The sequence below is a fragment of the Podarcis pityusensis genome (assembly GCF_964106645.2).
Source record: "Podarcis pityusensis genome assembly, chromosome: 11".
NCBI lineage: Eukaryota > Metazoa > Chordata > Lepidosauria > Squamata > Lacertidae > Podarcis > Podarcis pityusensis.
This window is the reverse complement of record NC_138036.1, coordinates 34788187-34814889: the sequence shown is the minus strand read 5'-3', so window position 1 is coordinate 34814889 and position 26703 is coordinate 34788187. Positions and strand designations below refer to the sequence as shown.

Below are 26703 nucleotides of genomic sequence, written 5' to 3'. Positions count from 1 at the left end.
GTCAAAGTTCTTATAAGTGTTCCCTCTAGGGCTGGCAGGGAAGGTCAAAGCAGGCTATTCTACCTGGGAGGAAGAGTTTGCAGCCTCCTAGTGGTCCTAAGGCCAGAGGCCAATGTCCTTCCCTACTGCTCTGCAGTTTCCGGGCAACTGGCATCAATGTTCACAAAGACATACCCCTCACCTGATCACTGTAGTATGATGTGATCACTTGCCTTTGTGACATCACAGATTAAGCACTACAGACAAAACATCACTAGCACCTCACATCACTTCAGACACAATGATTTTCATCTGAATCACTTAATACATTCTGCTGAATCTGTTAATACATGTAAACCACAAAATGCTGAGTGCTCAAGTAATAAGCATGCATGTGCAGATGAGCCCTAATTTGCTGTTTCTCCATTGTGACCTCCATTGTTACCTTGAGTTCTAACGTTGTACAGAATCACTTGATATTCTTCTTTTTCTTCAGGAATATGGTCATCCAACAAGTGAACGTAAAATGTTGCATTCAGTGATCCCTGTTATTTAAGGGAGAAACCAGTGAACCACTAGGCAATGGACAACTGAGTACTATAAACAGTTAAGACATCTTCAGTTCCATTACAGAAGATCACAGCCCCGTAGCTCCTGTAGCTGTTTTACCACAAGCCAGAACTGATTCCTCAGCATCTTGCAAAACCCAAGTGGGAACTTTTTTTTACTTTCAAGGGCCACAAACCCTTGGGGATAATCTGTCAGGCACACGTACTGCTGCTGGAAGCAGCCAGAGCTAACAGTAGGGTGGAGCAACTCCATTTTCTCTTTCTCCCTTTCTGCCAGCAGATTTCCTGCTTGGAGAGGAAGAGATCACTGTTACAAGGACTCTAAATCAGGGGTCAGCAACCTTTTTCAGCCATGGGCCGGTCCACCGTCCCTCAGACCATGTGGTGGGCCAGACTATATTTTTTTTGGGGGGGGGATGAATTTCTATGCTCCACAAATAACCCAGAGATGCATTTTAAACAAAAGCACACATTCTACTCATGTAAAAACACCAGGCAGGCCCCACAAATAACCCAGAGATGCATTTTAAATAAAAGGACACATTCTACTCATGTAAAAACAGGCTGATTCCCAGACCGTCCGCGGGCCAGATTTAGATGGCAATTGGGCCGCATCCGGCCCACGGGCCTTAGGTTGCCTACCCCTGCTCTAAACTGACTGCTTACAGAAGGCTTTCTCCCTCTCCTCCTTTCTTTACTCCATCCATTTCAGTTCCCTGCCCCCTCCTTCTCTCTCTGGGCTCCCATCCACATGCAACCATAGGCTCTCCAACCCCAGTGAACGGCATTCAGTGGAAATAGAACTTGACTCTGGATAAAGAGCTTTGCACTGGATTTTTAAGACAGTAAAGTAGGCAATTCGATAAGGAAAGAAATCTGCTGTGCTTAATTGCAGCCATTCATACTTCCTCTTTATGTATTCATTTTGTAGTTACCTCCAAAAAAAAGAGCATGCCAGAAACATTTTCAAAATTATGTTCCAAGTGGGGTCCAACAATTTTCCAATCAACAGTGACATTCCCTGCTCCTGGGGCAGTCCTTAGGACATGAAACGACAGCAACTCTCCTACGAATTAAAGAAAGCAGAACACAATAGTAACCATAAGGAAAGAGATGCAAATTTTGTGTATAACCCACCCAGAACTTCTCCTGTACAGTCCCCATTGCAGCAAACACAAGTTTTCCAAGTATACCAATGTGCTCTTAAGCAGCTCCAAGTCATTATAATGGCAAATGTGCATGAGAAGTTTTTGGTGAGTTGTTTCCACTGCCGGGATTGCTCTTAAAAGACCCTGAAGCATGCAAACTGTAAATGAAATAATCACAGTAGCATCCTTAAAAAAAAACAACTATCAGGTATATATAGAAAGTCTTGCTTTAGACACCCTATTAATGAATTAGTTTAGTGAAAAAAGACCCAGATTTGTTGGAATGCAAGGAAATATATAAAATTCATGCAAAGAATTTAAGTATAAACACAACTGAAAGCAAATTACCAACAGAACATGCAAAAAAAACAGCAAGAGGGAGAAAAATAAACTCCCATCAACTAAAAGAAAAAATAAATGCTGTATGTACTAGCTGTCTCATGTGATTACTTAAAGTAGTGTTTACAAGAAAGATACATATAATGTAACATTGCACCGTAGTGGAATGTTACACAATGCATGCAGAAAAATGCTTGTAATTACCTGTCGATTCCATTTATTTCAGTTAAAACTTACATGATAACATCAGTGTTACAATTTTCTTTGATTTCAGAGGGAAGAGTTCACAAAAAGTTAATCGTTACCTGTGTTTGACATATCATGTGCATAGATATTGCTCATTCATATTTTAGTATGTGAATATAAGTATAGATGTAATGCATACACATCTAATGTACATGTAATACATATAAGACTTGAAGTATATGCCAGGAACATAAGTTTTCTGCACAGCCATGACAGTGCTTTTGATGGAGTGCAGTTTTGCTAATAGGACAACATGGGTTAATATGCGTTTAAAAAAAATTCCCCCTCTTCTGATATTGTAAATAATTAGCATCTATGTTGAAATAATCAAACAGGTATAACCAATGTGAATAAATAAACCAAGAACTGTATACACTGCAGCGTGCCCAAAAAGTTAATATGCAAAATGTACATTTTAATTTAAAAAATAAATAATGGTTTTGACTTGCAGAAAACCTATGGCCCTGTCACAATTATGCTGCCTATGTATTACTACTGCATTTTTTCAGGTGAGCAAAGTTTCAGTTTGCCAGTACATACAGTATTGCATGGGTCAAAGGAAGGAAAATGTAAATATAGTAGAGAACATTTATTTTACACATTAGATACATAGAGCAACCTATTGTGCAAGTGTAATTGTTATGAACTATTTTTATATTACTGAATATGTGTTTTTTCCTGAAACTCTTAAATTCTGTTTTCGTTGCAAAAAAGGTGGAGGGGACAGTATTCGTCTTTTAAAATTTAACTCACAATTATAACCAGGTTGTATATATATGGCTATTCCTTACCCACACTGTGAAAACACATGGGTACTAGGATAGAGCAAACTGAGAATCCAAACTTAGTTGTTCTTTTTTAAAGTAAGCTTCCAAGACAGCAGTTCTCACCCTCACGGAAGATGTGACTGAGGGGGTATAGGAAGGAATGGAAAAGCTTCTCTGGTGATGGAAAGGAGCTTCACTGCGGGGAAATCATGCCTAGCACAAAGGCTCCAAGTATGCTCACAGAAAGCCCAGGAGGCATAGATCTACTGCAGGCAGCGTTCATGAGGGCAGTAGGTGTGAAACTGGGGGCTGCAAAAGCATTCAGTGGTCTAAGAACTGCCAGTTCCAATGTCTCCTTGTATCCCCATTGTTTGGGGCCCCAAATGACACCAGAGGAAGCATAGGTAGTTTTCTTCATGTTAGTGGAAGGGAAAACAAAAACTGCTCTCTCCTCAGTCCTACTTTGGCCAGAGTGGACCAACAGCACTCTGGTGGTGGCAGTGTCCCTGCCACAAAAATACACTTAAAATTGTTCTACTTCAGTAGAAAGACAGGCTAATCACTGCCAAAGCTTTCAGATTTCAAAACTGAAGGGCGGGAGGGAAGGCTGAACTGGATCATTACAATAGTTGGGGAATTAGTTTCACTGCCCTTCTCAATTTCCATAATCTACGTAGACCACAATTTATGTTTTTTGTTTTACCAAAAGTATTACTGTACTACAATAATTACTTCCAAACACACATCTCATGTATAACTACATAACCGGAAGTGATAAAACAACATGTGCTGTAGGGCACTGGAAGGAAAGTAACAAAGGGACAATTTTCAGATTAGATGGTTGTTATTTTCAATATTGCCAGAATATAATATTGAGTATGTAGTCATTGTTTTAATTTTGAAAGATCAAAGTTGGATTGTATGTATTTATCACCAAAATAATAATATAACTATTAAAAAACAACATTAAAACTATCAATTCACATCACAAAGTTTAATGTTATTCAGAATTATAAAAGTGTTTGGGAACCTGCACTAGGATTTCTAGGAACTATTTGTAGAGATACAAAAATTAAGGTTATATCAGCAATAAGCCCACATACAATTTGCATAAATGCAATGCATGTCTTATTCTAACTGTTTGAATTTTTCTTTTCTGCCCAGACTACCAGTTTTGGAGGAGAAACAAAATATAACCCCCCCCCCGCCGCCTCCACCCCATCCCAATAATATTTTGTACTGTACTGAAATACATTTTATCCTATTTGAGAATTTTGCACCAATATCAAAAAGCAAATTAATAAAAGTGTAAAAAAGTCCACAATAGCAAAATGCACAAATAAGACTCAATATAGTTCAACACACCTTTATACAACACTATTTTATATCATTCCTAATAAAACACATTATGATACAGAGTGTAGCTGGCAAATTGTCTAAAAGAAGACTACATCAGATGGTGGTTGAGATCAGCTTTCATGTTTACATTCGGCCCTTCCGACATTACAAATATGAACAATATTGGGCACTGTCCAGTCAGTGTTTTTACAGACTGAAATTAAAACATGTAATGTCAGGAACAGTCTTCAGTGTGTCTGATGGTGTTTGCATGACAATGAGCATGTCCATGGGTTTTCATATACATGAGATATAATAAAAATCAAAGCCTCCACAGGCTACCTCCAGTCCCTTAATGATGGCAGTATTGGACCATGGTAACGAGCAGTATCCAATTAACGCATCCTGCCCATGCAAAGATTTCCACATGTGCAATGGGGCTTTCCACTGTTTAACCTCCCCCTGGCACACATACCCTAAACCACCCCCAAATCAGTTTCAGAGGGTTGGGGAAACCCATAGAACAGATTTGTGTAGGTGCAAGGGGAGGAGAGAATCACAGAATTGCAGAGTTGGAAGGTATCCCAAGGGTTACTGAGTGCAACCCCCTTGTAATGCAGGAATCTCAACTTGATCATACATGGCATAACAGAATAGAATGGGAGATAGGGAAGTTCCCACTGAATTGGGGCACATTACTCAGATCTACTTAAGGTACAACCCGGTGATTAAGAAAAATGGCCAAGTTTGGTATGCAGTGCAATCATTTGAGGAATTGACATTTTATCTGCTTTTATTACACCAAAGATTGATACCCTTGGAAATAGTATTGTGCAATGCAGAATTACAAGGGCACATGTTAAGAATTCCCTCATTCTAATGGATAAAGGGAGTATGTTTTTGAAAGATAGTGTGAAGGGATTATTATTATTATTATTATTATTATTTTAAAAACTGTCATAATTCCAAAATCATGGCCTAATTCTACATAATTCCGAAATCATGGCCTGCAGTCCTCAAAACCATTTCTCGAGAATAGCTCCCTCTGCTTCAGCTGAATTCCTTTAGGACAAACAATCTGAGGACCAAGTCATCACTTGATGATGGAATGATGACCTTCATTCCCTCATCAACATGGGTCGATGCTCATCATAACAGGTTAGTGCTGGAAGCAGTAGAAAGTGGGGCTCTGAGATAGGTGTAAAGAACTGAGGAAACCGTAAGTGCAACCAAGATGGCAGATTGGTTGAGTAATAAGGTTAGGTTCTGCCTGTTTCAGGGAGGGAGCACCTTAATGGGTTGGATTTTCCTAATATGGAAACATGTTGATGACCCCAGCACTAATTAATAAAAATGAAAGCTTGACACCAAAGGAAATGTTTAGCCATTTCAGAACTTTTTGAATATCTACTGAATATTCTTTTTAAATGAACGTGTCTGGATAAAGCTAAAGTACTCTTAAACTTTAGAACCTGGAAGCTAAATGTTCACTGCGGTCTCTAAATTCTATAATTAAAAGTTATTCAGCTCCACAGTACAGTGTGTGTGTGTGTGTGTGTGTGTGTGTGTGAAGAAAACATGGTGGCAAACAGAGTCCATGAAGGTCACCATACAGTTTGTGTTAATTCCTTGTGCTCATTGATGGATCTTCTTAGCATGTCAGGTTACAGCTGCTTTGACATGCTCATGAGAGCCATTAATGTGGGAAAGAAAAGTAAGAAAGCTCAGGCATACAGCAGCACAGAATCAACAATGGTGACCTATGTAGAAACTTCCCAAAAACGGTAACGATGACCTTTCGCATACAAGAGATATATACATAGATTAGGCAGTTGATATATCAGGGCCTGCAGATTTTTGCTTAACAGTTACTGTCGTTCTTTCCAAGAGAAGGCAGCACTGTATCAGAAAATGCATCAAAAACATGAAAGAGGCATGCAGGTTCCACCATCCACATTTTAAATACTAACGAAACAAGATTTGGTCAATTCCAACCATTGCAGGCGGAGAGTGTGTGCAGTTAGGAATGTCAATTTCACATTAGTTTGACTACACATGACGAATTTCCACCAGTGGTAACATAATATTGCTATTTTTCATTCATATGCTTGACAAGGAATTCTATACATGTCTGCTTGGAAGTAAGTTTGAGTACAATGTATTCATGTATAGGATTGGTACACCACCACCTCTGTTTGTATACCACTTATGATGATCAGAGGCATCGGCTGTAGATTTGCTCCCAGGAGTTGGCATGCAGCCAAAAGCATAGTAAATTGGAAATAAATCTCATTGACTTAATCCATTGGCTAAAGTGGTCTAGGGTAGCACTGTGAATTCAAGAGATTGTACAAACAGCTAACATAGGTGTCTGTGCTCTGGATGCTGTTACCTTGCCACTAATTAAGAATGTTCTTCCTTAAGGATTAGAAATACTCCTTTTAAGTATAACAACAGTTTATAGCTACTGCTGTCATTATTGTTAGAAAACAGCCAAGAGTGCCTTAACTGTACTGATTATCCATAATGAAATTAAACAATTCATATACTTAAGAGTCACAGACAGCTGCAAAGAAAAGCCTCTTACAGCAAATCAAATATAAAGACCTAGCTACTCAGCGCCTTCAGCAAAGGAAAGAGATTCCAGTCGTGGGCATAGCATAGCAACACCATGGCAGGATGCTTTCTTAACATCAGTGGGAGTCACCTAGAAGCAAAGGTGTTCAGGAAAGAAGTGGGAAAGTCTCACATGGCCCAGGTAAATGGCTAAATATTGCTGGAAGCAAGGAAACTGCACAAGCTCTATTCTTGCTAGGAAATACTTGGATTGTAGTAGATTGGCTCACGTGCAATTGAAGAGCCATGAATCTGTCCTTACTAACACTTAAGTGGTCTAGCTTATTTATATATATTAAATATTTCCATAATTTGTTGTGAAAGAGATAAAGAAATTGAATGGGGTTTTTAAAAAGAGGCTTGAACATGAACTGTAAGCAGCAAAACTCGGGCCAAAGTAGATGTCAAATGAATCCCTGCATTTTAATGTGCACATTTTTATTGCAAATAGAAGTCCCTAGCGGGATTGATGATTATCAGGACTGCAGCAGGTAAGGAAGGTGGATTCAGCAATTTTCTCTCCTGTTGCAATTTCTGAGGAAAATCCTTTCTACAAAGAATTCATTCCATTGGCACCCACTATGGATTTGCTCCAAATATAAATTATTATTTTTTTCAGAAAAGTGGTTTTCATCAGGACCAGAGCAAATAAGGAAAGGGTAAAACTTCCCCTTCCCACCTGTTGTAATCCCAATAATTAACACACATGGCCTGGCATGGCTGCTATTTGCGTTTTGCAAAATGTGCAAATTAAATGCAGAGATATGTTTTGCATCTTGTCTAGTTTGACCTTGAATCTCTACAAAATAGTGGACAATGAAATTGATTCTCCTCTTTCCTCATTAGGGATTTTTAAAAAAGTTTATTGCTTGTTTGATTTCTGATGCACTATAGAAATAAATGATATATGTGGCTAAAGACCCTCTCAGAATTTTCTTTTCTCATTTTCAACCTATGTGGTAAATCAAAGTAAGCCATTACTGTGAGAAAGCATAGGCAAACGGATTGATAGCACACAGAGTGAGAGTAGTGAAAATGGAGAGGAACCCACCTTCATGACCGATAACAGATCTCGAAGATGTCTGAAAGCTAATAATTCCTGCCACATTGTCATTGGCCAGAATAACCACAGTGACCGTATCTGAGCTGGGTTGAATACGACTGCCACCATCAGTGTGAATCAAACTGATGATAATGCTTTCGTCATCCTCGGGTTCAGAGTCATCTAGAATTGTCAATGTGATTGTCTTTTTTGTTTCACCTGACAAAAAAAATGAAAGGCTTTTACGCAATCAGTGCTACCACTGTTTCAGCAGTGATCATCCCAGTGCTTAAAATAAACAAACTGAACAGCTTTCTGGGGGCTAACATGTAAGCAGAGCAAATTCAGTTCATGGTACCATTTAATATGTTTATTTATTTTACCTTTGCTGATTAGTGATCCAAGTTGTTTTCTTTTACTCTCCTTGACACAGAGTCCCAACCCAGTGAGAGCTTCAGTCATCCAGACTAATCTATTTTATTGCATTTTAAATATACTGCAAGCTGCCTCAGGGTCTTCAGTAAAAAGACGAGGTATATACATTTCAACCAAATAAATATCCTCATATTGGCCATATCTGCTAATATATACAACCACACAAAACTATTTTCTGATCAAAAATGTACTACCATGTGGAGAATAATCAACTGTGACATATGAGCCAGCTCAAATTTTGCAAGGATGAATGCCTTGTTCACAAGACCAGCTCACCCATGGATATACAGTGGTACCTCGGGTTACAGACGCTTCAGGTTACAGACGCTTCAGGTTACAGACTCTGCTAACCCAGAAATAGTACCTCGGGTTAAGAACTTTGCTTCAGGATGAGAACAGAAATCATGTGGCAGCAGCGCAGCAGCAGGAGGCCCCATTAGCTAAAGTGGTGCTTCAGGTTAAGAACAGTTTCAGGTTAAAAACAGACCTCCAGAACGAATTAAGTTCTTAACCCAAGGTACCACTGTATTCCATGAAGAAACTGAAATATTATCTCCTGTTTGGGGTGGGGTGTGTGTGATATGGATTCATTTTGAGATTACCTCTTTATTTGATGACTTTGCACAATGTTTTATACACTCATTGAATTTAAACTATGGTTTAAGAACAAAGAATGTGTCTGCTCCCTGCTCTGTGTATCACATAGGCTTCGGCCAGGACTGGCCCAAGACTTTTGGCTGCCTGAAGCAAAAGACAAACATGCCTCCTATATTCCATATAATTGTGATGGGTGTCCTCTGCTGTACCCAAAAAAGCAGCAGGCTACTTTGTGGGGTGTAGGGCAGGCCACATGGCACACACAACTCTGTCCTTCAGCACCACCTTGCCACTCCATGCTCTACAGTATTTGCTGTCTGAGGCAGTTGCCTCATTCTACATAATGGCAGGCTCTGGCCTGCCTTCACTCAGTGTTGATCTGAAGCTAGCCATAAAGGACAGTGATTGTACAACAGACAGAGCTATTGATTGTTAGAACCACAGTGGCTCTGGCTCCACAGCTGGAGGCAGCAGTGCTTCTGAATACCAGTTGCTGGAAACCACAGGAGAGGAGAGTGTTCTTTTGCTCAAATCCTGCTTGCTGGTTTCCAACAGGCATCTGATTGGCCACTGTGAGAACAGGACAATGGACTAGATGGGCCATTGGCCTGATACTGCAGGCTCTTTTTGTGTTCTTATGTATTGTGCTATTATCATGTATCCTCCCAAACCTTACCTTCTGCAAAAATCAGGATTTCCCCTTCACCTATGAAATCCACATTTGGGGTAGCTGTGCCACCAGCTATGCTCCACTCCAGTATCACCTGTCCCAGACTACCTTCCGTTCTGTGTATCATTAGCTGCACAGTGTTCTGAGGCCATTCATGAACTTCTACATAAAGACCATCCTCTGTTGTATTGGGGCTGATGCTGTAGATCACAAACACACCAAAGGCATCTCCGTTCATTAGTATGACCACTGTAGAGGTGTTTGGTTGTCCTATGGTTGGATGATCTTCAATGCTGGCAGACATGTTCAGCAGCTCAACCCTTAACAGAGAAATGACAAACTTCTCATCCACTTCTGGAAAATCATCAGGAAGTATGGTAACTGTGAGATTTGCAAACTCTGCTCCTTCGGCCATTATCATCCACTGCCTTGTAACAGACTCATAGTCACTACCTGCAATTGCTTGTGTACTAAAAAGAGAGGATACGGTGGTAAGGTTTTTCTTGTAAGTCCAGAATCCTGACTTGTTGGTTACTGGGCCATCCCAAGTTGCCACCCAAATGCATGAAGGCATTCCAAAGGCATTGGAAGAGGTGAAGGCTGAACATGCTGGCTCTTTCAGGCATAGAGTTGCACAATTGTACAATGAGTCATTAGTTGAAACATTCACTTTGGTCATCTCAATTCTGTCTGGAATTCCTTGCACAGCAGCTTCATAGTAGGACAGCACATCCAGGCCTTCGGCTACTGCCAGAGCTACAACATCAATTTCAGAAGTGCTGTAGAAAATCTGCAACCGCCCAAATCTTCCACCACTACAAATTGTGATAAGCAATGAGGTTATGTTAATTGTGAAGTTTATCTAGTTACAATATTTATAAATGAGGGAGGGAAATGCAAAAATATTCATCATTTAAATACAACATTTAAAACTATCACCATTCTCATTTATTTAAAAATGCAACATCAACCCAGAAAACTGGGAAAGCAAGAAGTGGCAATGGGATGAGAGAATGAAAGTGTGAAGAACAAGCTTATAGAGTGTATCATTTTCACGTCTAAATCCTAAGTCCTTTATGTTGACTTCTCCTGGTGGGTAAGCAAATGTTGGAACAAGCAAACCTGTTCCTGGTGCCTGCTTGGGCTGGAAGTCTTTCCTCTGTGACCTCCTTCATTTAAGAGCTTCCCTTAGTCTTCCCAATTCTTATCAACAGCATCTCACACATTTCAGTTTAAACAGATGTAAGATCATAAGAGCTGCTTTCCCCATATGCTCACTTGTTTTATAAGCAGCGCTTTTTCCCCTTAAAAATGTTTAGGAGTACTCTCATTTCCCTACTCCTATTGAAATAATGCCCTTCAATGAGGCCAAACTTAGATTCATAAAATGTATGCGTACCCCTGGGGGAAAATATAGTATACCACTTGTTGTTGTTGTTGTTGTTAACAGTTTTTTTTACAAGCAAACCTAACAATACAATAGCAGGAGAACACAGAATAATTCACACTTAAAAGACCAAGGTATTAAACAGACCTTCTCTTCACTGTTATGTTTGCAACTGAACTCCTCTCCAGTGGCTCTTGAATTCGGTACAAGTTTTGGTGAAAGGCAACTGTGCCGTATGGCTTATCATTGGCAGGAATTATCACATTTGCCACTCCATCTGGTCCAATAGTACCTCCATTGGAAGCTTGAATTAATTCCACTCTGATAACCTACAAAGCATGTTAGATTGTCATTGAAATAACTTGATGGTGAGGGAAAATGTCTAGTTTGAGCCAGATGATAAACAAGTACTGGAAAACGTTTTTTTCCAAAAGTATCCTAATTTTAGGCTATTGTGCTGCTTATTAGAAATGTAGTATAAACAAAAGCAAGCCACTCAATTCAGCTTTCAATGTTCATGATGAGTAACACATGCTACAGCAGTTACCAAATTACCTATCCTTTTATTGTTTAGTGTAGCAAAATTAAGAAACCATGTTTACTCTGTATTCCTACTGGTACTAGAAACAGATATCATTCAAAATCATTAGAAATACCACTTACAGCAATATGAGAACAGAGCAGTATGATTTATCTAAAGTTATCTAAAGTCTAGGCCAGTAGAGGGAGATTGCTAGGTATCACCACCATGAGTTTTCCTCAGTGTCAGGAGCGAGCCAGCAATAAATCACACTGTGCGGGTTGGAATTAACTCTTTATGAGCAAAAACACGTTTTGCACAGGAATGCCAGACCAAATGGACACAGCCAATCATCTCTGGTAAGTCTTGCCCCCATGAAGTAGTTGCTGAAACTGAAGGTCCCCACTCCCCACAGCTGCTTAAGTTGCCTCCTGTCCAGGGTTTCCCCCAAGCAATCAGAGACATAACACACCACTTACAAGACAACAGAAATCATGAATGTTTCTGGTCATGTGTTGTATGGCTGCTGAACTCACCTCTTCAATTTCTGGATCATCGTCAGCCACGATATCCAGTGTCAAGTTCTTTATGGTTTCTCCAGGTGAAAATGGAATATTACCCGAGAAGACCAGCAAATCACTGGCAGCAGGTTGCCCATTAATGCTGGCTATCCATTGAACAGTCACATTGCCCAGTGTTCCAGCATTACGAATGACTGGAAGATCTATCCTCACTGTGTCAGACTCAGGCTCTTCAACTGTGATTTCCGTGATCTGGAAGACTAGCAAAGTTGAGAGTTTTTATTCCTTCCTTCCTTCAAATGTCTTGTAGGATAAGGTTGCTTTTTAATACATATTTTATTGTAAGAGATATTTATGAAATAGAATGCTAATAAGTAGTGGATGTAGCAAGCCACCACATAGGATCACATTGGATGAATTTCCTTGAAAAGGCAATCATTTTGACTTCATTTGAGAACAGTCATCGCCACATTTAATATCACCTAATCCCTGCACTGGTGGGTTTTGCTACTCCCCATTCCTTTTTGCTTTCTTTCCATATCTTTGTGGCAGAAAGTTTATGTCACTGACTGGTCTTCTCTGATGTCTCCCAACTTCACTGAATACACAGGGGATCAGTTTAAGCCTTGGAATTTGAAAGTCCCTGGGAGTCCTACGTAAAATGGAACCCACTAATCTATAGCAGAACATCATGGTGGTTCAAAGGAACCTTGTGGTTTTAAGACTGGTGTAGTTCATTGAAGAGTGTCTTGCAACAGAAACTGCTTGTTAAATCAGCAAATGGCCACTGTGACATTTGCCACTCAGAGGATGGAAGAATAGGTTTAAGAGCTTCATCTTACCAAAAGATCCAAATGGATCGTCGGAGGCCTCAATGGTTATAATTGCCTGAGTTAGGCTCCCAAGCAATGCTCCTCCTGTTGTTTCATTGAGCAGCTGCACAAGGAAGGACTCTTCAACTTCAGGGTTGATATCATTGATTATATAAATTGGCACAGCTTTGCTGGTCTCCCCTTCTAGAAGGACAACATCTGATGAGGCTATGCTGTAATCTTCCCCTACATAAATAGAAATGACAAAGATGCTTAAGCAATATTGGAAGCAAATGTCTACTAGCTGTACTTGACTCATGATTCAAAGTTACTATTTCTTCTCATTGCTGAGAAGTTAAATGAAAAGCTGAGTGTGATCCATATTCCTGCTGTTTGTTAGAAAACTACATAGATCAGTACATCTTTTGCCTTATGGCTGATTTTTTTCTCTCACACCCACCTGCAATTGCGGTTATTGGCACTGCTTTAAATTTCACTGAAACATCTGCAAAAATCCCCCCAGTTCTTGTGACATTGATGATTGGTCCGATGTAATTTTCAGCAACTCGTACAGCTGGTGCCGACAGCTGTAACGTTCCAAAAGCATCATCATTGGCATTGATAATTATGTGAGCAATGGTATCCCCTTTAGCTCCAAGGCGAGGAGAATCTGAAACTGAAATACCAAGTAATTTGAGCCATCTGAGATCCCTGTTTATTACTACCTTAACAAGTATAGTTTTGAAAAGGTTTTGACAGCACCTTACATAATGACAACAAATTTAACATAGACGCCAAAGAAAATAGCTAAACACCATCATAAAAGCAATAATGTTAAACCCTTAAAAATGCATTCTCTTTTTAATTTAGCTTGTATAATCATAGCTGTACATTACGTAAGGTTATGGCAAAACAAGCAGCTTGATATCATGCTATTATCATCTCCGATCAAGGCCTCTAATGCAAGGATTGTCCCCTGGAGATTGTGGACTACAACTTCCATCAGGCATGGCCAGCATGGGAGTTGTAGTCCAACAACAACAAGAGGACTATAGATTCTCCATATCTAGTCCAATGCATAACACAGGGCAGTGCCAAATATGAACTATAGTAAACAAAACTTCCATGTTCATAGACAGTGTAACTCTGAATACCTTATGCTGGGGACATACAACTGGGGAAGGCCATGACATTCATGCCCTGCTTGTGGGCTTCCAAAATGGATCAGTTTTTAGAAACATGACACTTGCTTAGATGGATCTTTGGTCTGATCCATCATCTCTCTTGTGTATACTAACATATTCAAAGCTCAACAGAAACTGAATTTCATTCTCAATTATGGTATTATTTCTGGGATTCGTATGATGAAATATACATGACAGTTCAATTATCCCACAGAGCTTCATATCTGAATCTTCTCTGCTTATCAAGAATGAAAGGAAATGTAATTAGACAACCTGGGGAACTTTGAAGTGCAAATCAGTATATAATCTTCTAAATAAAGCTGGCTAATTAGCATCCATACTTCTAGACATGCAGACAGACACATGTCCCTAGGTTACAGACTGCAATCTATATGAAAAGAGAACACACAAAGACCACAAGATAAAAGTTATGTAAGGTCCCAGAATGCAAAGGAATCTAATCAGCCATTTGGCAATGCTAGAAAGAAACCTTCTTTATCCATTATGTTTCCAGACAGAGATTAATCCCTATTTGGTGGGTGGGATGTGGAAAGCACCTTTTGTTATACATGATGGGCACTGACTGCTTCCACTGTGAATATAGGGCTGCACTCAGATGTGGGGTTTATTGCATTTTACTGGTTAAAATGCTGGTGCTTCTATCTTGATTTGTAACATTCCTTTTACACTGCAGTACCTTGTCGTGTCATAGAACTGGCTTTTTGATCAATATACCACAATACTGCACCAAATCTTAAACAGTGAGAAAGAGCTGGATGCCAATATACTGCCCCAAATTTTGTCAACGATTCTCCATTGTTCAACACAGTGCTATATTTGGAAATGATGTGACACACTATAATCTTATGTATTGCAAAGGGAGAAAAAGCAGTGACAGAGTCAGAACCCATGGCTTGGTAATTTGAATAGTTTCAACATATTTTTTCCACTAAAAGTATTTTGTTGAGGATCTTGCCATTTTTTTTTTATGGAAATAATGTCATTTGTTTACTAGCTTATTGTTTCTAATATGGCAATGTGGTATGGAGTCATTTACTAGGTGGACAAACTTATCTGGCTTGCAGCTACTTTTTTTATTATTATTATTCCTCTTGGCAGATCTATGTTCATAGGAAATGGAGCTTCTGGCATTAATCAGAAGCAGATTCTGCAATTTTGTTTGCCATGGGGGCAGATGAAAAAAGCAGCCACACAAGCAAATCAGTCATGTGTACCATTGCTTAGTATAATTTCATACAATAAAGCATAATCTAGGTTAGTGGCATTTCAACATTCGTTTACATTCTACTGCTGGAAATCTAGCAAGTCTGGAAATATATAGTCTTACTTGACCGATGTTGGGCTCCTTCCACCAAAGTTACACGAAGCAGCTCTACAAAGAGAGATTCTGACTTCTCTGGTTCACTGTCATCCAGAACAGGGAGCTCTATGGTAGCCTCACTTTCATTGGCGGCAAAGATTACAAATCCTGAAATGGGCAAATAGTCTTGTTCCTGTCTTGCCCTGGCAACATTTGATGGCAGATAGGGTGATTCTTCCTCATCCCCCATGGTTCTATATGTAACCATTACTACTCCCAGGAGACCTTTTAACCTCACTATTGTAAGGGTGATGGTCTTGGCTTCTTCCTCAACTTTGATTGGCCTGTTTTTCTCAGAGAAAATTAAAACTCCATAGGGGTCATCATTTGCAAGAATTGTTAATGTAGCATTGGTGTGGTTTCCAAGACGTCCACAGGAAGCATTGATGATCCAAACTGAAAATGTCTTGTCTAGTTCTGGAATTTCATCAGGCAAGATCTGCACTGTTAAATGTGCTTTTCTTTGCTCTATATTGAAAGTGATGTTGCCGGTAGTAGCTGCTAGATCATCAGTATCATCGGGCACTATGAACCAATGCAAAGTTACCTGGGACAAGGCGCCATGGTTTCTGACAACCTGAAGAGCAAAAGGGTAAATTGTTATTGTTGCATTGTGAAGGTCAAAAAACCTTACTCTCAGAGTTCTTTATTCTGAGATGTTCCATGCCACATTACAGCACAGTAAACTGGATCCATGTTGGCCACTTAGGGGCAGCACAAGGAATTTGAGACAACCATGTCACAAACTCCAAATCACTGAACACAACGGCCTTGCTTATGCAGGGTAGCTGAGTTAAGGCAGTCTGTGTTGTTTGCTGCTACCAGAACCTGCTCTTTTTAAACTTAGCAGAAACCTCTTCAATGTTGATGAGCAGCGGTGTGTAAAACTGCAGATTCTGCATATGGACCAAGGTGACACATTTAGAACAAGCAAACAGCAGCCACCACAAACACAGGAACATGGTGCTTAATGCAGCTCAGATATACCCTCAGACATGCACAATCTTACCCCATACATTGAATTTACCGGCCAAATCAGCTTTGCGGATCTAACACATTGCCTCTTCCTCCCCTTGTTTTCACCCCTGACTTCTATGCAATGGCATATTTAGCTCAATACAAAAGAGGAAGATTCCTGATCTTTGAGTATGTCATTCATGCAGATTTTCCTTCGTAATGCTGAAGCTGCATCAGTGAGACTCTTTTTTGTAGCTATACTTCCTGCATTATACTTAAGCTGTAAAAGGAAGCATGATTTTAAAAATGGAGCCTATTTTCTTTCCTTTTTTGCTGAGTATGCTCTTTCATGGAATCACATTAATACGTCCTGTCCCTCTTTCATCTAGGATTTCATAAAGGGACCCCTGACCATTAGGTCCAGTCATGACTGACTCTGGGGTTGTGGCGCTCATCTCGCTTTATTGGCCGAGGGAGCCAGCGTTTGTCTGCAGACAGCTTCCGGGTCATGTGGCCAGCATGACTAAGCCGCTTCTGGCGAACCAGAGCTGCACACGGAAACGCTGTTTACCTTCCCGCTGGAGCAGTACCTATTTATCTACTTGCACTTTGTGCTTTCGAACTGCTAGGTTGGCAGGAGCTGGGACCAAACAACAGGAGCTCACCCCGTCTCAGGGATTCGAACCGCCGACCTTCTGATCAGCAAGTCCTAGGCTCTGTGGTTTAACCCACAGCACCACCCACGTCCCATTTCATCTAGGATTACTTCCACCCTAAAGAACAGAAAAACTGATTCACCAGTATAGATTAATCACACAGCCCAAAACTCTTCATCTGCCTTCTATATCTGTGTTGCCATAGAAGGTCTGTTCACATATTAGACATGGCAGGCCTCCACAGAGTAGTGTCGTGCTTACAAAGGTCTGAGAAATTGAAAACCATTGTGGGCACAGCATCCAGATGGGTATCTCAATTTATACAATCATTTTCTCTAGATAATCAAAGTCATGATGTGATAACCTGGAGGCCAATGTATCTTGCAAACAGAGTGAACCAGAGTATCAGTCAAACCAGAGAGCTTGCTGTGAGTAAGTCAGAAATCAGATATGCAGTTTTGCCCCAGCCAGTCCCTACCACTCAGATCCCACCCCCAGAATCAGGTGTTCCTGTCAACTAAATAAATTTTATTTTTTGCAAAATTACACAAAGCTCCCCAGCCCTGCTCTAGAGATAGCATGGTTAAATGGGATGCCATGTCTTGTAAACTCAAACTTCTTGACCTCAAGCGTGACTGTTCCACCTCCATCCTCAGGTTCAGATCCATTGACAGAAAGGGATTCGGCACTGAATTCAAATACACCATGAGCATCATCAGAGGCTTCAATAGTGACTATGATGTGAGATGCTATTCCCAGGCTGGCTGTTGATACAAAGGGGGTGGGGAATGATTTACACAATATCTGAAAAGGCACAGATGAAAATCTGAAATGGCAAACTCTTGAATGAATCAATTATTTCAATCAATGTGTGGAATGGTCAATGGGAATCCTGTACTTTATAAATTCTAATAAAATAATTTTTTGTTCTTCCCAACAGCATCAAAGTTAGCATTTGAATATGACATCCAATTGACTTAGGGTAGCTGTTCTCCCTCCCCCCGTTTCCCAATGTCATTACAGTGGTACCTCGGAAGCCGAACACCTGTAAACTCAAACGTTTCGGCTCCTAAACGATCGAAAACCAGAATTGATTGTTCCGGTTTTCAAATAATTTTTGGAAGCTGAATGTCCAGCGCAGCTTCTGCGGCTTCCGATTGGCTGCAGGACGCTCCTGCAGCCAATTAGAAGCCGCGCCTTGAAAGTTGAATGTTTTGGAAGTTGAACAGACTTCCGGAATGGATTCTGTTCAACTTCGAAGGTATGTCTGTATTAAAAACATGATTTAACAGAGATTTAGGCTGTAAACCTGCTTATACTTGCTTGGGTTATAGGTGTTTAGCCAGACTTGCAACTAAAAAAAATGTATAGGTTTGTTCTTTTAGGCTTATAATTACCAGTCTAAATGAAAACAAGTCACCTTCAGACCTTTACATGCTAAATACATTAAGGTCAGGAGTGGAGGAAGCAAACCCAGCAATGTTTGGATGGGGTCAACATGAGGGACCCCCTTCCGTCTACACATGTTTGCCTTCCCTTGTCCAGGCTCTCTGAAGAGGGCTCTCTTTTTTTACGTTTATCCAATCATACATTTACAAAGCTGTTGGCCATAGCACTATTGAACAGCATTTTGTTTTTAATAGCTTGGGGGGGGGGGTGCTTTTGAAGAATTATACTGCAAAAACGAATTAACAGTATGAAACAAAACAAAAATGACACAATCAATACAGGTACTGTCTATCTAAGAAAAAAACACAGAGAGAAAGTGGTAAAAACTTGCATTTTTCAGTTTTTTTAAAAGGTTTGGGAAAGTAGAGAAGATAAGCTATCATGAAAATGGAGGAAAGGATCAGTGGAGAGAAGACAACAGGGAGGGGGAAACAATACTCCAGATTAAGTGTTTTAATTAGAGTTAAATAAGGGAGGGGTTTTTGTTGCCATGTTATCTTAAAAATCCTTGAAGGAATTATATTCCTAAGAGGAAGTGACAATGTTGTCCTGAAAATGGATTTCATGGGAACATGTTCCTCCAAGTTAACTTGCGAGGAAAGAATAGGCTCCCTTCTCCTACTGTTGCTTTACATCTGCCTCCTGACATAACTAGGAAAGCATGAAATTTTAAAACAGCAAGACAACATGATCAAAGCACTTCTGAATATGTGTGATTAGTTTTAGACTAGAATACGTGAAAAAAACAAACCAGTCAAAATCAGGTACTCTGTATCAGCACAGATTTTCAGCTACTGTATCAAACTACTAGTTTCAAATTATGTTTCACTTTGAAATGTGACAATTATTCAGAGTAAGTCTAAGAAGAAGTTATAACAGGTCAAATGAAATCCAACCTGTAAACTGATGCAGATTTGGAAGCGGGTCCCACGGAAGACAGTGGGACAATTCCAAGAAAAACATGATCAGACTTATAAGGCGATACTTGGTAGAAAGGAATAACACAAAATAATAATTATTTACAAAGAAATTGTCAGTGAGCTGAATCACTGAAGCCAAAAAAACCCCCAACTAACTCATGGAAAACCCCATGACAATGTATGTCAGTTATGGCAAAACATTTCAGTAGTCAATTCAGATGAAAATTCAGAATAAGCAGCTTACCACGTTGATGGACAGCAGGAAGGAAGAAGTCCAAGTCCCCATCACCACTACCACTGGCTTCATTAAAGAGCTCAGCAACTTCAAGGACACACACAGAAATACACAAATATACATACACATACATAAAACGCAAGAGAGAAAAAGCACTTTAACACAACTCTGGAGAAAAAAACAAATGAAGAAGATATTCCTGAAAAACTTTAAAAGGCTTTGCAAGCTTATAGAATACTGATAAAAGCCAAGAAGACAGGAGACACATATTATTGATTTATTTCACCCAACTGTGGGTACTGAGGCATCAGTGACAGATACTTGATATTTTAGAAGTGGAAGAGAATATAAGTTTGAAATGACAGAGCCCATAAACAAAAGAGACTGCTGCAAACTTAGTAGGATAAGGGGTGCTGTAAAAGCCAATAGCACAAATGCACAAAAGAAAGGATTTAATTAATTAGCTGGCTTTTAAGTACGTTGCTTTTCTGCTTCTTTAAGAAATCCCTCCCCTAATGCTTTTAGGTACTGAATGTTAAGTTTATTCAAAGTGGCGCCTACAGAAAAGAACCTATTCTTGAAGAGAAGCAACATGAGCATTCCTCCAAAAGAAGTTCATGGTGCTCCAAGCTCTTATACGAGCACAACAGCAGAACTTAACAGTGACTAATAAACGGTAACTTCAGCTCTGGGTGATGCTAAAATGAACATGGCAACTAGAGTAGAAGCTCACTGGTAGAGCACCCGGTTTGCATACAGAAAGCCTCAGGTTCAAACCTTGGCATCTCCAGGAGAGGCTGGGAGAGATGCCTGCCTGCCTGAAACCCTGGAGGGCTGCTGCCAGTCAGTGTAGACAAAACTGAGTTAGATGCCCCAATGTTTGGACTCAGTATAACGGTCTGTTGTTCCTCCTATGACTTCATATAATTTCATATCTCCCACCATTTAAAAGAATTGCACTAAGGTGGACCATTAAGTGGCAATGATCTCATGCTACCTGCAGCGTTCGGCCATTCCAACTTTCTATGGAACACTACTCTGTGTTCAGCAATAACGCTGATATGCAATGAACAAAAGAATACTAGAGATTAGTACTCTACATTGTGGGAGGGGGGGTTGAATCTTTGGAAACCTTTGAAATATCAAGTTTCCACGAATGGTCTGGGTATAAGAAACTTTCAAAAAAACCAACCCTAACAGGTACATGTGGAGAAAAGCAGATTTATGAACCTGTACCTGCTCCATCCGGATTCAGCAGTTCCACTTTAAAAGCCTTTTCCAGCTCAGGGATAGAATTATCTGTAATGTTAACGATAATGTACTTGTATCTTTCTCCTGGCAGAAATTCCAAGGTGCCTGTAATACCCTGCAGTAAAAAGGCTATTTATACTTTTGCTTAAAACTTGCCATTGCATCAGTATGAAGTTTACTGATAAAAGAGAAATAATCAGAAATAAACTTTACACAGACTCTATTATTTATACAAGCTTGCTTTTATCAGAGTAGATATGCCACGCTGGCAAGAGAAGCCAAGCAGGAGGAGGCTACGATGTAGACATGGCCTCCGGGCAGCAGCATCGCTACATACCAACTCAGTGAGGCGGGAAGGACAGCATAGAGGTTTGAGTGGGTTGGGCATATGCCTAAACCATCCCTGACCTCACCACCCTGGTCTGCCCCCTGCATTCTGGTACACAATAACACCAGGAGGCCAGGTCCACAGCATCCCTCCCCACTGGCTGCTCCTGCACATTTGAGAGATTATTAGGAGGCTTATTAGAATCCACAGGACAATTGGTGGGTTCTGATAGTCCCTACCTCTTGGCTGCCAAATCACACTTTGATACGATTGAATATTTGTATGTCCCTTCTCTAGAAACCAAGCTGAGTTCAAAGCAGCTCACAACAGTAAAGCATTAACAGATAAAAGCAGCATTTCCTAATACAGAAAAATATATACAATAAGGATATAATAAATAAAACAATAAAGGTACAAAAACAAACAGTGAAATATGACTCAATGATACTAGATATACGTTAGCAGAAAAGATAGATGCCAGAAATGTCAATCAGACTTGCAGCCATAAATAAATAAATAAAACTCCCCCCAAACCATTGCCCCACTGCCTCACCCAGGAGGCACACACTTCCCTTCTCCAAAAGGCTGTCCTCCCGGGACAGAAACCAGTTCTCAGAATTCAGCTGTAATGGCGAATGAACTGTGACTCCACAATATGCTGGCTGTACTACATAAAGGTTAGGCATCCTTCCTTCCTTCCTCCCTCCTTCAAAACAGCAAGCAAATTGCATGGACAATAAGAAGCTTCTGAAATTGCTTCAGATGCCCAGGCACATGTGCAATGCAGTCAATCAAACCACCTCATGGGTATCATCATTCATAGTATCCAGGGCACAGAACAAGTTTGAGTGTTGCATGAATGACTCCCTGTAACAGGAGTGGAGGCTCCATGGAATCTCCAAATTGGCACTCGCACCTGCTTGGACTCTGGACTGTAAATACTGCCTTTTGTTCATGTCCTGATCAAAAGTTACATACAATTATTACTTTTAAAAGCTCCTGATTGAAGATCATACATTGGATGCACAACAGCAACAGGAAACAGAGAGAGCGAGAGCTGATTCGTATCTGTCACCTCTCTTAGTCTGCTACTCATACCTGATAATCTTGAGGACTGAATGCTGTCAGTGAAACCGTTTTGTATTGTACAAGAACCATTCCTAGCAGGCCTTGTGCTCGAACCACGAGCAACCTGACATGTCCAATTTCTTCCTTGACAGTAATGTGGGGAGCTGTGGTAGCTGGAAGAATGATGTCATCAATGTCCACTGGAGGCTCCCCCACTGAGAACTGCAACAAACCTGGTGGAGACAAGATACAACTCTCATCAGTCTATCTGCAGTGAAACAAAGTTGCTAGATTATAATGCTGTTTTGGATTTTTAAATATTTTATTGCTGTAGTAAACACATGTAGTAAACAATCTTTAAAATACAATAAGCAACAACAGCAGCAGTTAGTCTGTCATTTGTTGTAAATAGGCATAACAGCTTTAAGTTAAAGCCAGTTTATAATACCTAATTTTAATTCATAAACATTTGTCATTTGGACATGGCTACATTTTCAAGAACATGGCATTTGGTCATTCTTTCCCTTACTTTCCCCTCTAAATGGTTGCACATGATTTTGAATTAATCCAATGTGCCCACTGAAAATAGTTTCTAGTTAGAGTTGTCTCTCTGGCCTTGTTTGCATGCCATATTAAACCACAGTGTAAAACAAACTATGGGTTGACATGAACAAGTAGTGTGCTGGTATATGCTGCTAGAATTTCTTATGCATCTCTGTACAAATACAGAAAAGTATTTTGGTGAGTGTTTTAAAATACCTAGTAAAAGCAATAACTTAGATATTAATTGTACCCAGCAAATGGGAAAACCAATAAAGGAATGTGGAGATCTTATGCTTAATCTAAACATGAATAATATATTATCTATCATCATTACCATAAGGGTGGTCACTGGCTTTGATGGTAACATAGGTAGTTTCTTTCTCTGGATCTATGCTTGCTCCACTAGTTGGGGTTGAACCTATTTTTCCATCCCCTGCAACAGCAGACACTAAAGTCACCTGGAAATATTCATTCAGCTCAGGAATATCATCATCAAGCACAAACAAATTCAAAACCTGGATACAAAGAAGACAAATTAAATGAAAATGATTGCATTGAGAAATACAAATATGTTGCTGCAATGGTTAATAATAACTGGCCTTTTCCTGTCTTAAAAAACACATTTATAGTCCTCCAAACAGATTATTTCATACACTGCAGAGAAAGCCAATACAGTCCCATCCCAATATTGTTGGGCTACGACTCCCATCATTCCTGGGCATTGGCCAATGCTTGCTGGAGCTGATGGAAGTTGGGAGTCCAACAACTTTTGGAGGGCATTATGTTGGCTAATCCTCACATACAAGACACAAGACTGAATAATATATACAGGAAAAGAAAATGTTCAAAGACTCAGTAGATCATTAACTTCAACAAGAAGATGGATTTACCTCTGATCTCTGCAAAGGGAGGAATGTGATCATTCCACTAGTGTTAGCAAAATCAGCAACTGAGTAATTAATGCCATCAGAATTGATCTGGGAGATACTATAATGCACAAAAACATAGTCCAGAGCTCCCCTGGTGCGCTCCACTACACAAGATATAGTAGAACCTTCATCAGCCACCTATAAGGAAATAAGAAGGCTTACAATAAAGTAAAATATTAAGGAAACAGAAAGCTATTTGTTTCAAGGTTTGCATAAAAAGGTAACATCATTTTACACTTGTGATATTTAAAATAATAAAATTTATTTCTGTAACAATCTAAGTTCGTTCATATAAAGGGGGAGCCCCAAAATATAACTTAAATAGCTATTTTGAGTCATTAGTTAGTGGAAGAGCTTCTGCTACTCCTGCCTTCATTCCTCATCATGCTATTGTCTATATCATATTCGCAAATCCTTTAAAGAATCACAACACCTTAAGTTTCTTGTGCAGCCTGTTACCAGTTAACAATGTAGTTATTTATTTGATTTATATCCTGCCTTTCCTCCAGGGACCTCAAGGCAATATGTGAGGTCACACCCACATTGTATTCTCACAATAACCCCGTGAGGTAAGTTAGGCTGAGATATGGTGACAGGGTAGCACTCTAAGCATTACACCACACTGGTTCCTCCAGTCACTGCTGCTCCTTATAAAGTCCTCTGCAGCTTATTAAAGCTTAGCTTCATACAATGATAAGGCATTTGGGTTGCTACACACACAAACAAACAAACAAACAAACAAACACACACACAAACACAAAAAAACCACTCAAGTCTTTCTGGCTGATGCTCCATGTGACTGCTGGAACGTATGGCAATAGCTGATTACATATTTCATCCCTGCAAGTATCTGAATAACTGAAGCATCATTTCCCCCAAGATGACGTATTGCTGGTATGAAGGATTTTCAGGCAACAAGACCAATATACATTATGCGTAATTTACAAGTGGGTATTAAATTGCAAGTTCTTTAGTTAGACACTTTATCCTTCTCCTCTTTATTGCTGTCCCTAGATGATTATAATAATTACAGTCCTTAATATTTTATAACATCTTAAGAGTGTTCAAAAAAATTCACATACATCATCTCAATCATTCTTACAACAGCTCTCTTAAGGTAGGTCAATGCCATTATTCCTGTATTGCAGATAACAGGCTGAGACTGAGAGAAAAATAAGGCCACCTAGTGAGTTGGTAGTTGAGGTGAGATTTGAAATAAGGGGTGCTGTGCAACTATGTTTTACTCAGGGTAGAACTACTGAAATTAGTCGTTGCCATTAAATTTAATGCATCTGCTCTGAGTAAAACATAGCTCACAATGTTACAGATCAGGTCTTAGGCATTCTTAAGCTTCATTTATCTTTGTTGTTGTTATAATACTTCAATTCCTTCAAGCTCGATGTGGCAAACATGGTTCTGCCCATTTCCCCCCATTTTGATCCTCACAGCAAAACCTCTGAAGTAGCTCAGGCTGAGAGGGAGTGACTGGTCCAAGGTCATACAATGAGTTCCGCAGCTGAATTAGGATTTGAACCTGGATCTCCCATGTCTTAGTCTAGCATTCTAACTACCATTTCCTACCTCCGGAATGCATGCTCCTGTAAAACCAAATAGACCATTGGCATTATCGCTCTTCTGGATTCTCAGTGTCCCCGTTGTGTTTTCTTGTGAAATTCGTGCTCCCCCATGAACAGAAATAAGCTTAAGAATAAACAGTTCCTCTCCTTCTTCTTCTTTGTCATCTCTGGCTGAAACAATGAATGTTTTATTGGTTTCTCCCTGTCGGTATTCTAGGTATCCAGAGATGGGGTGCAAGTCAGCCCTTGCTGGAGTGGCATGAAGTTCATAAATTTCTTCCTTACTCAGTTTATGTTCATAAAGTCTTACATCTTGCATCAGCCCTGTGTACCTGCTGCTACCATTCATGCCGGCACCAACTCTCATTATTCCTGGACCTATAAAAAGAAACACAAATGCAAATTGATTTTCACACCTGAAAGGTGATTAAAAATGCCCTCCTTCTCCCATACATGCATCAGATCAAATGCCACCCTTTTTAAAAGTCCCTTTATTGGGATGGATGAATTCCATACTGTGCTCCTCTAGATTTGTTGAATGATAATCATTCATGTTGTATTTCATCACATAAAATAGAATGTTTCCCTTTGATGTATGTTATGCTTTCATTGTATATACATTACATTCAAACCACAGTCCAAAGCAGCTCAAAAGAGTGCTACTTTGCTGTTGTGCTTCAATATGAAAGAGTTGATATATTGATGACTGCAAAAAAACAACAACCTGCAGATGCTACAGGAAACAATGGTTTGATCCTAGCTGAGTTTTTCTAGCCACAGTTAGAACAGGACTAAGTTATGGAATTCGGACATGATGAGGAACTGTGTTTTGTTCAAAGAGGGAAGGGGAAGCTTTCAGTCTGCTTGTGCATGTGAGAAGGAAGAAGAGAGAAGGTGGATAAGCCATGGTTTCCCATTATTTCTGAATCAGGCCAGTGGCAAAGGGACAATGCAATATTATATAAACAAATATTCATGCCACTTCCAAGGCTGATTAGCACACCTGCTTCTAGCAAACTAGGTATGTCTATGCAGTTTGAGATTGAGAATAGAGATATGCATGCAGGAATGGTTGCTGAATGGTCCTGGAGAACTGAAGTCGACATTAATGTTATATATATATTTATATTATATTTTTAAGAACGTGAACAATCACTGTATGCTATATTCTGTCACTGGCTTGTACAACAACAACAAAAACACAGAGAGAGATTTAATATTATTTTTTGCAAGTATGTT

At 39.8% G+C, this 26703-nt stretch overlaps 1 protein-coding gene across 4 annotated transcripts in view; it reads right to left on the bottom strand.

Moving 5' to 3' along the window:
- Nucleotides 1-26703, bottom strand: part of ADGRV1 (adhesion G protein-coupled receptor V1) — a 236191-nt gene that overhangs the window by 156860 nt on the left and 52628 nt on the right. For all 4 annotated transcript variants that reach the window (XM_080972136.1, XM_080972135.1, XM_080972133.1 and 1 more), the window contains 16 exons: nt 25469-25842; nt 23849-24025; nt 23293-23473; nt 22446-22648; nt 21005-21134; nt 19778-19855; nt 17789-17928; nt 15519-16128; nt 13447-13662; nt 13017-13232; nt 12190-12434; nt 11281-11462; nt 9753-10561; nt 8054-8263; nt 1484-1614; nt 425-524 (listed from right to left, as the gene is read on the bottom strand). In XM_080972136.1, the coding sequence (XP_080828262.1) occupies nt 425-524; nt 1484-1614; nt 8054-8263; nt 9753-10561; nt 11281-11462; nt 12190-12434; nt 13017-13232; nt 13447-13662; nt 15519-16128; nt 17789-17928; nt 19778-19855; nt 21005-21134; nt 22446-22648; nt 23293-23473; nt 23849-24025; nt 25469-25842 (4002 nt within the window). The remainder of the gene's footprint in view (nt 1-424; nt 525-1483; nt 1615-8053; nt 8264-9752; nt 10562-11280; nt 11463-12189; nt 12435-13016; nt 13233-13446; nt 13663-15518; nt 16129-17788; nt 17929-19777; nt 19856-21004; nt 21135-22445; nt 22649-23292; nt 23474-23848; nt 24026-25468; nt 25843-26703) is intronic.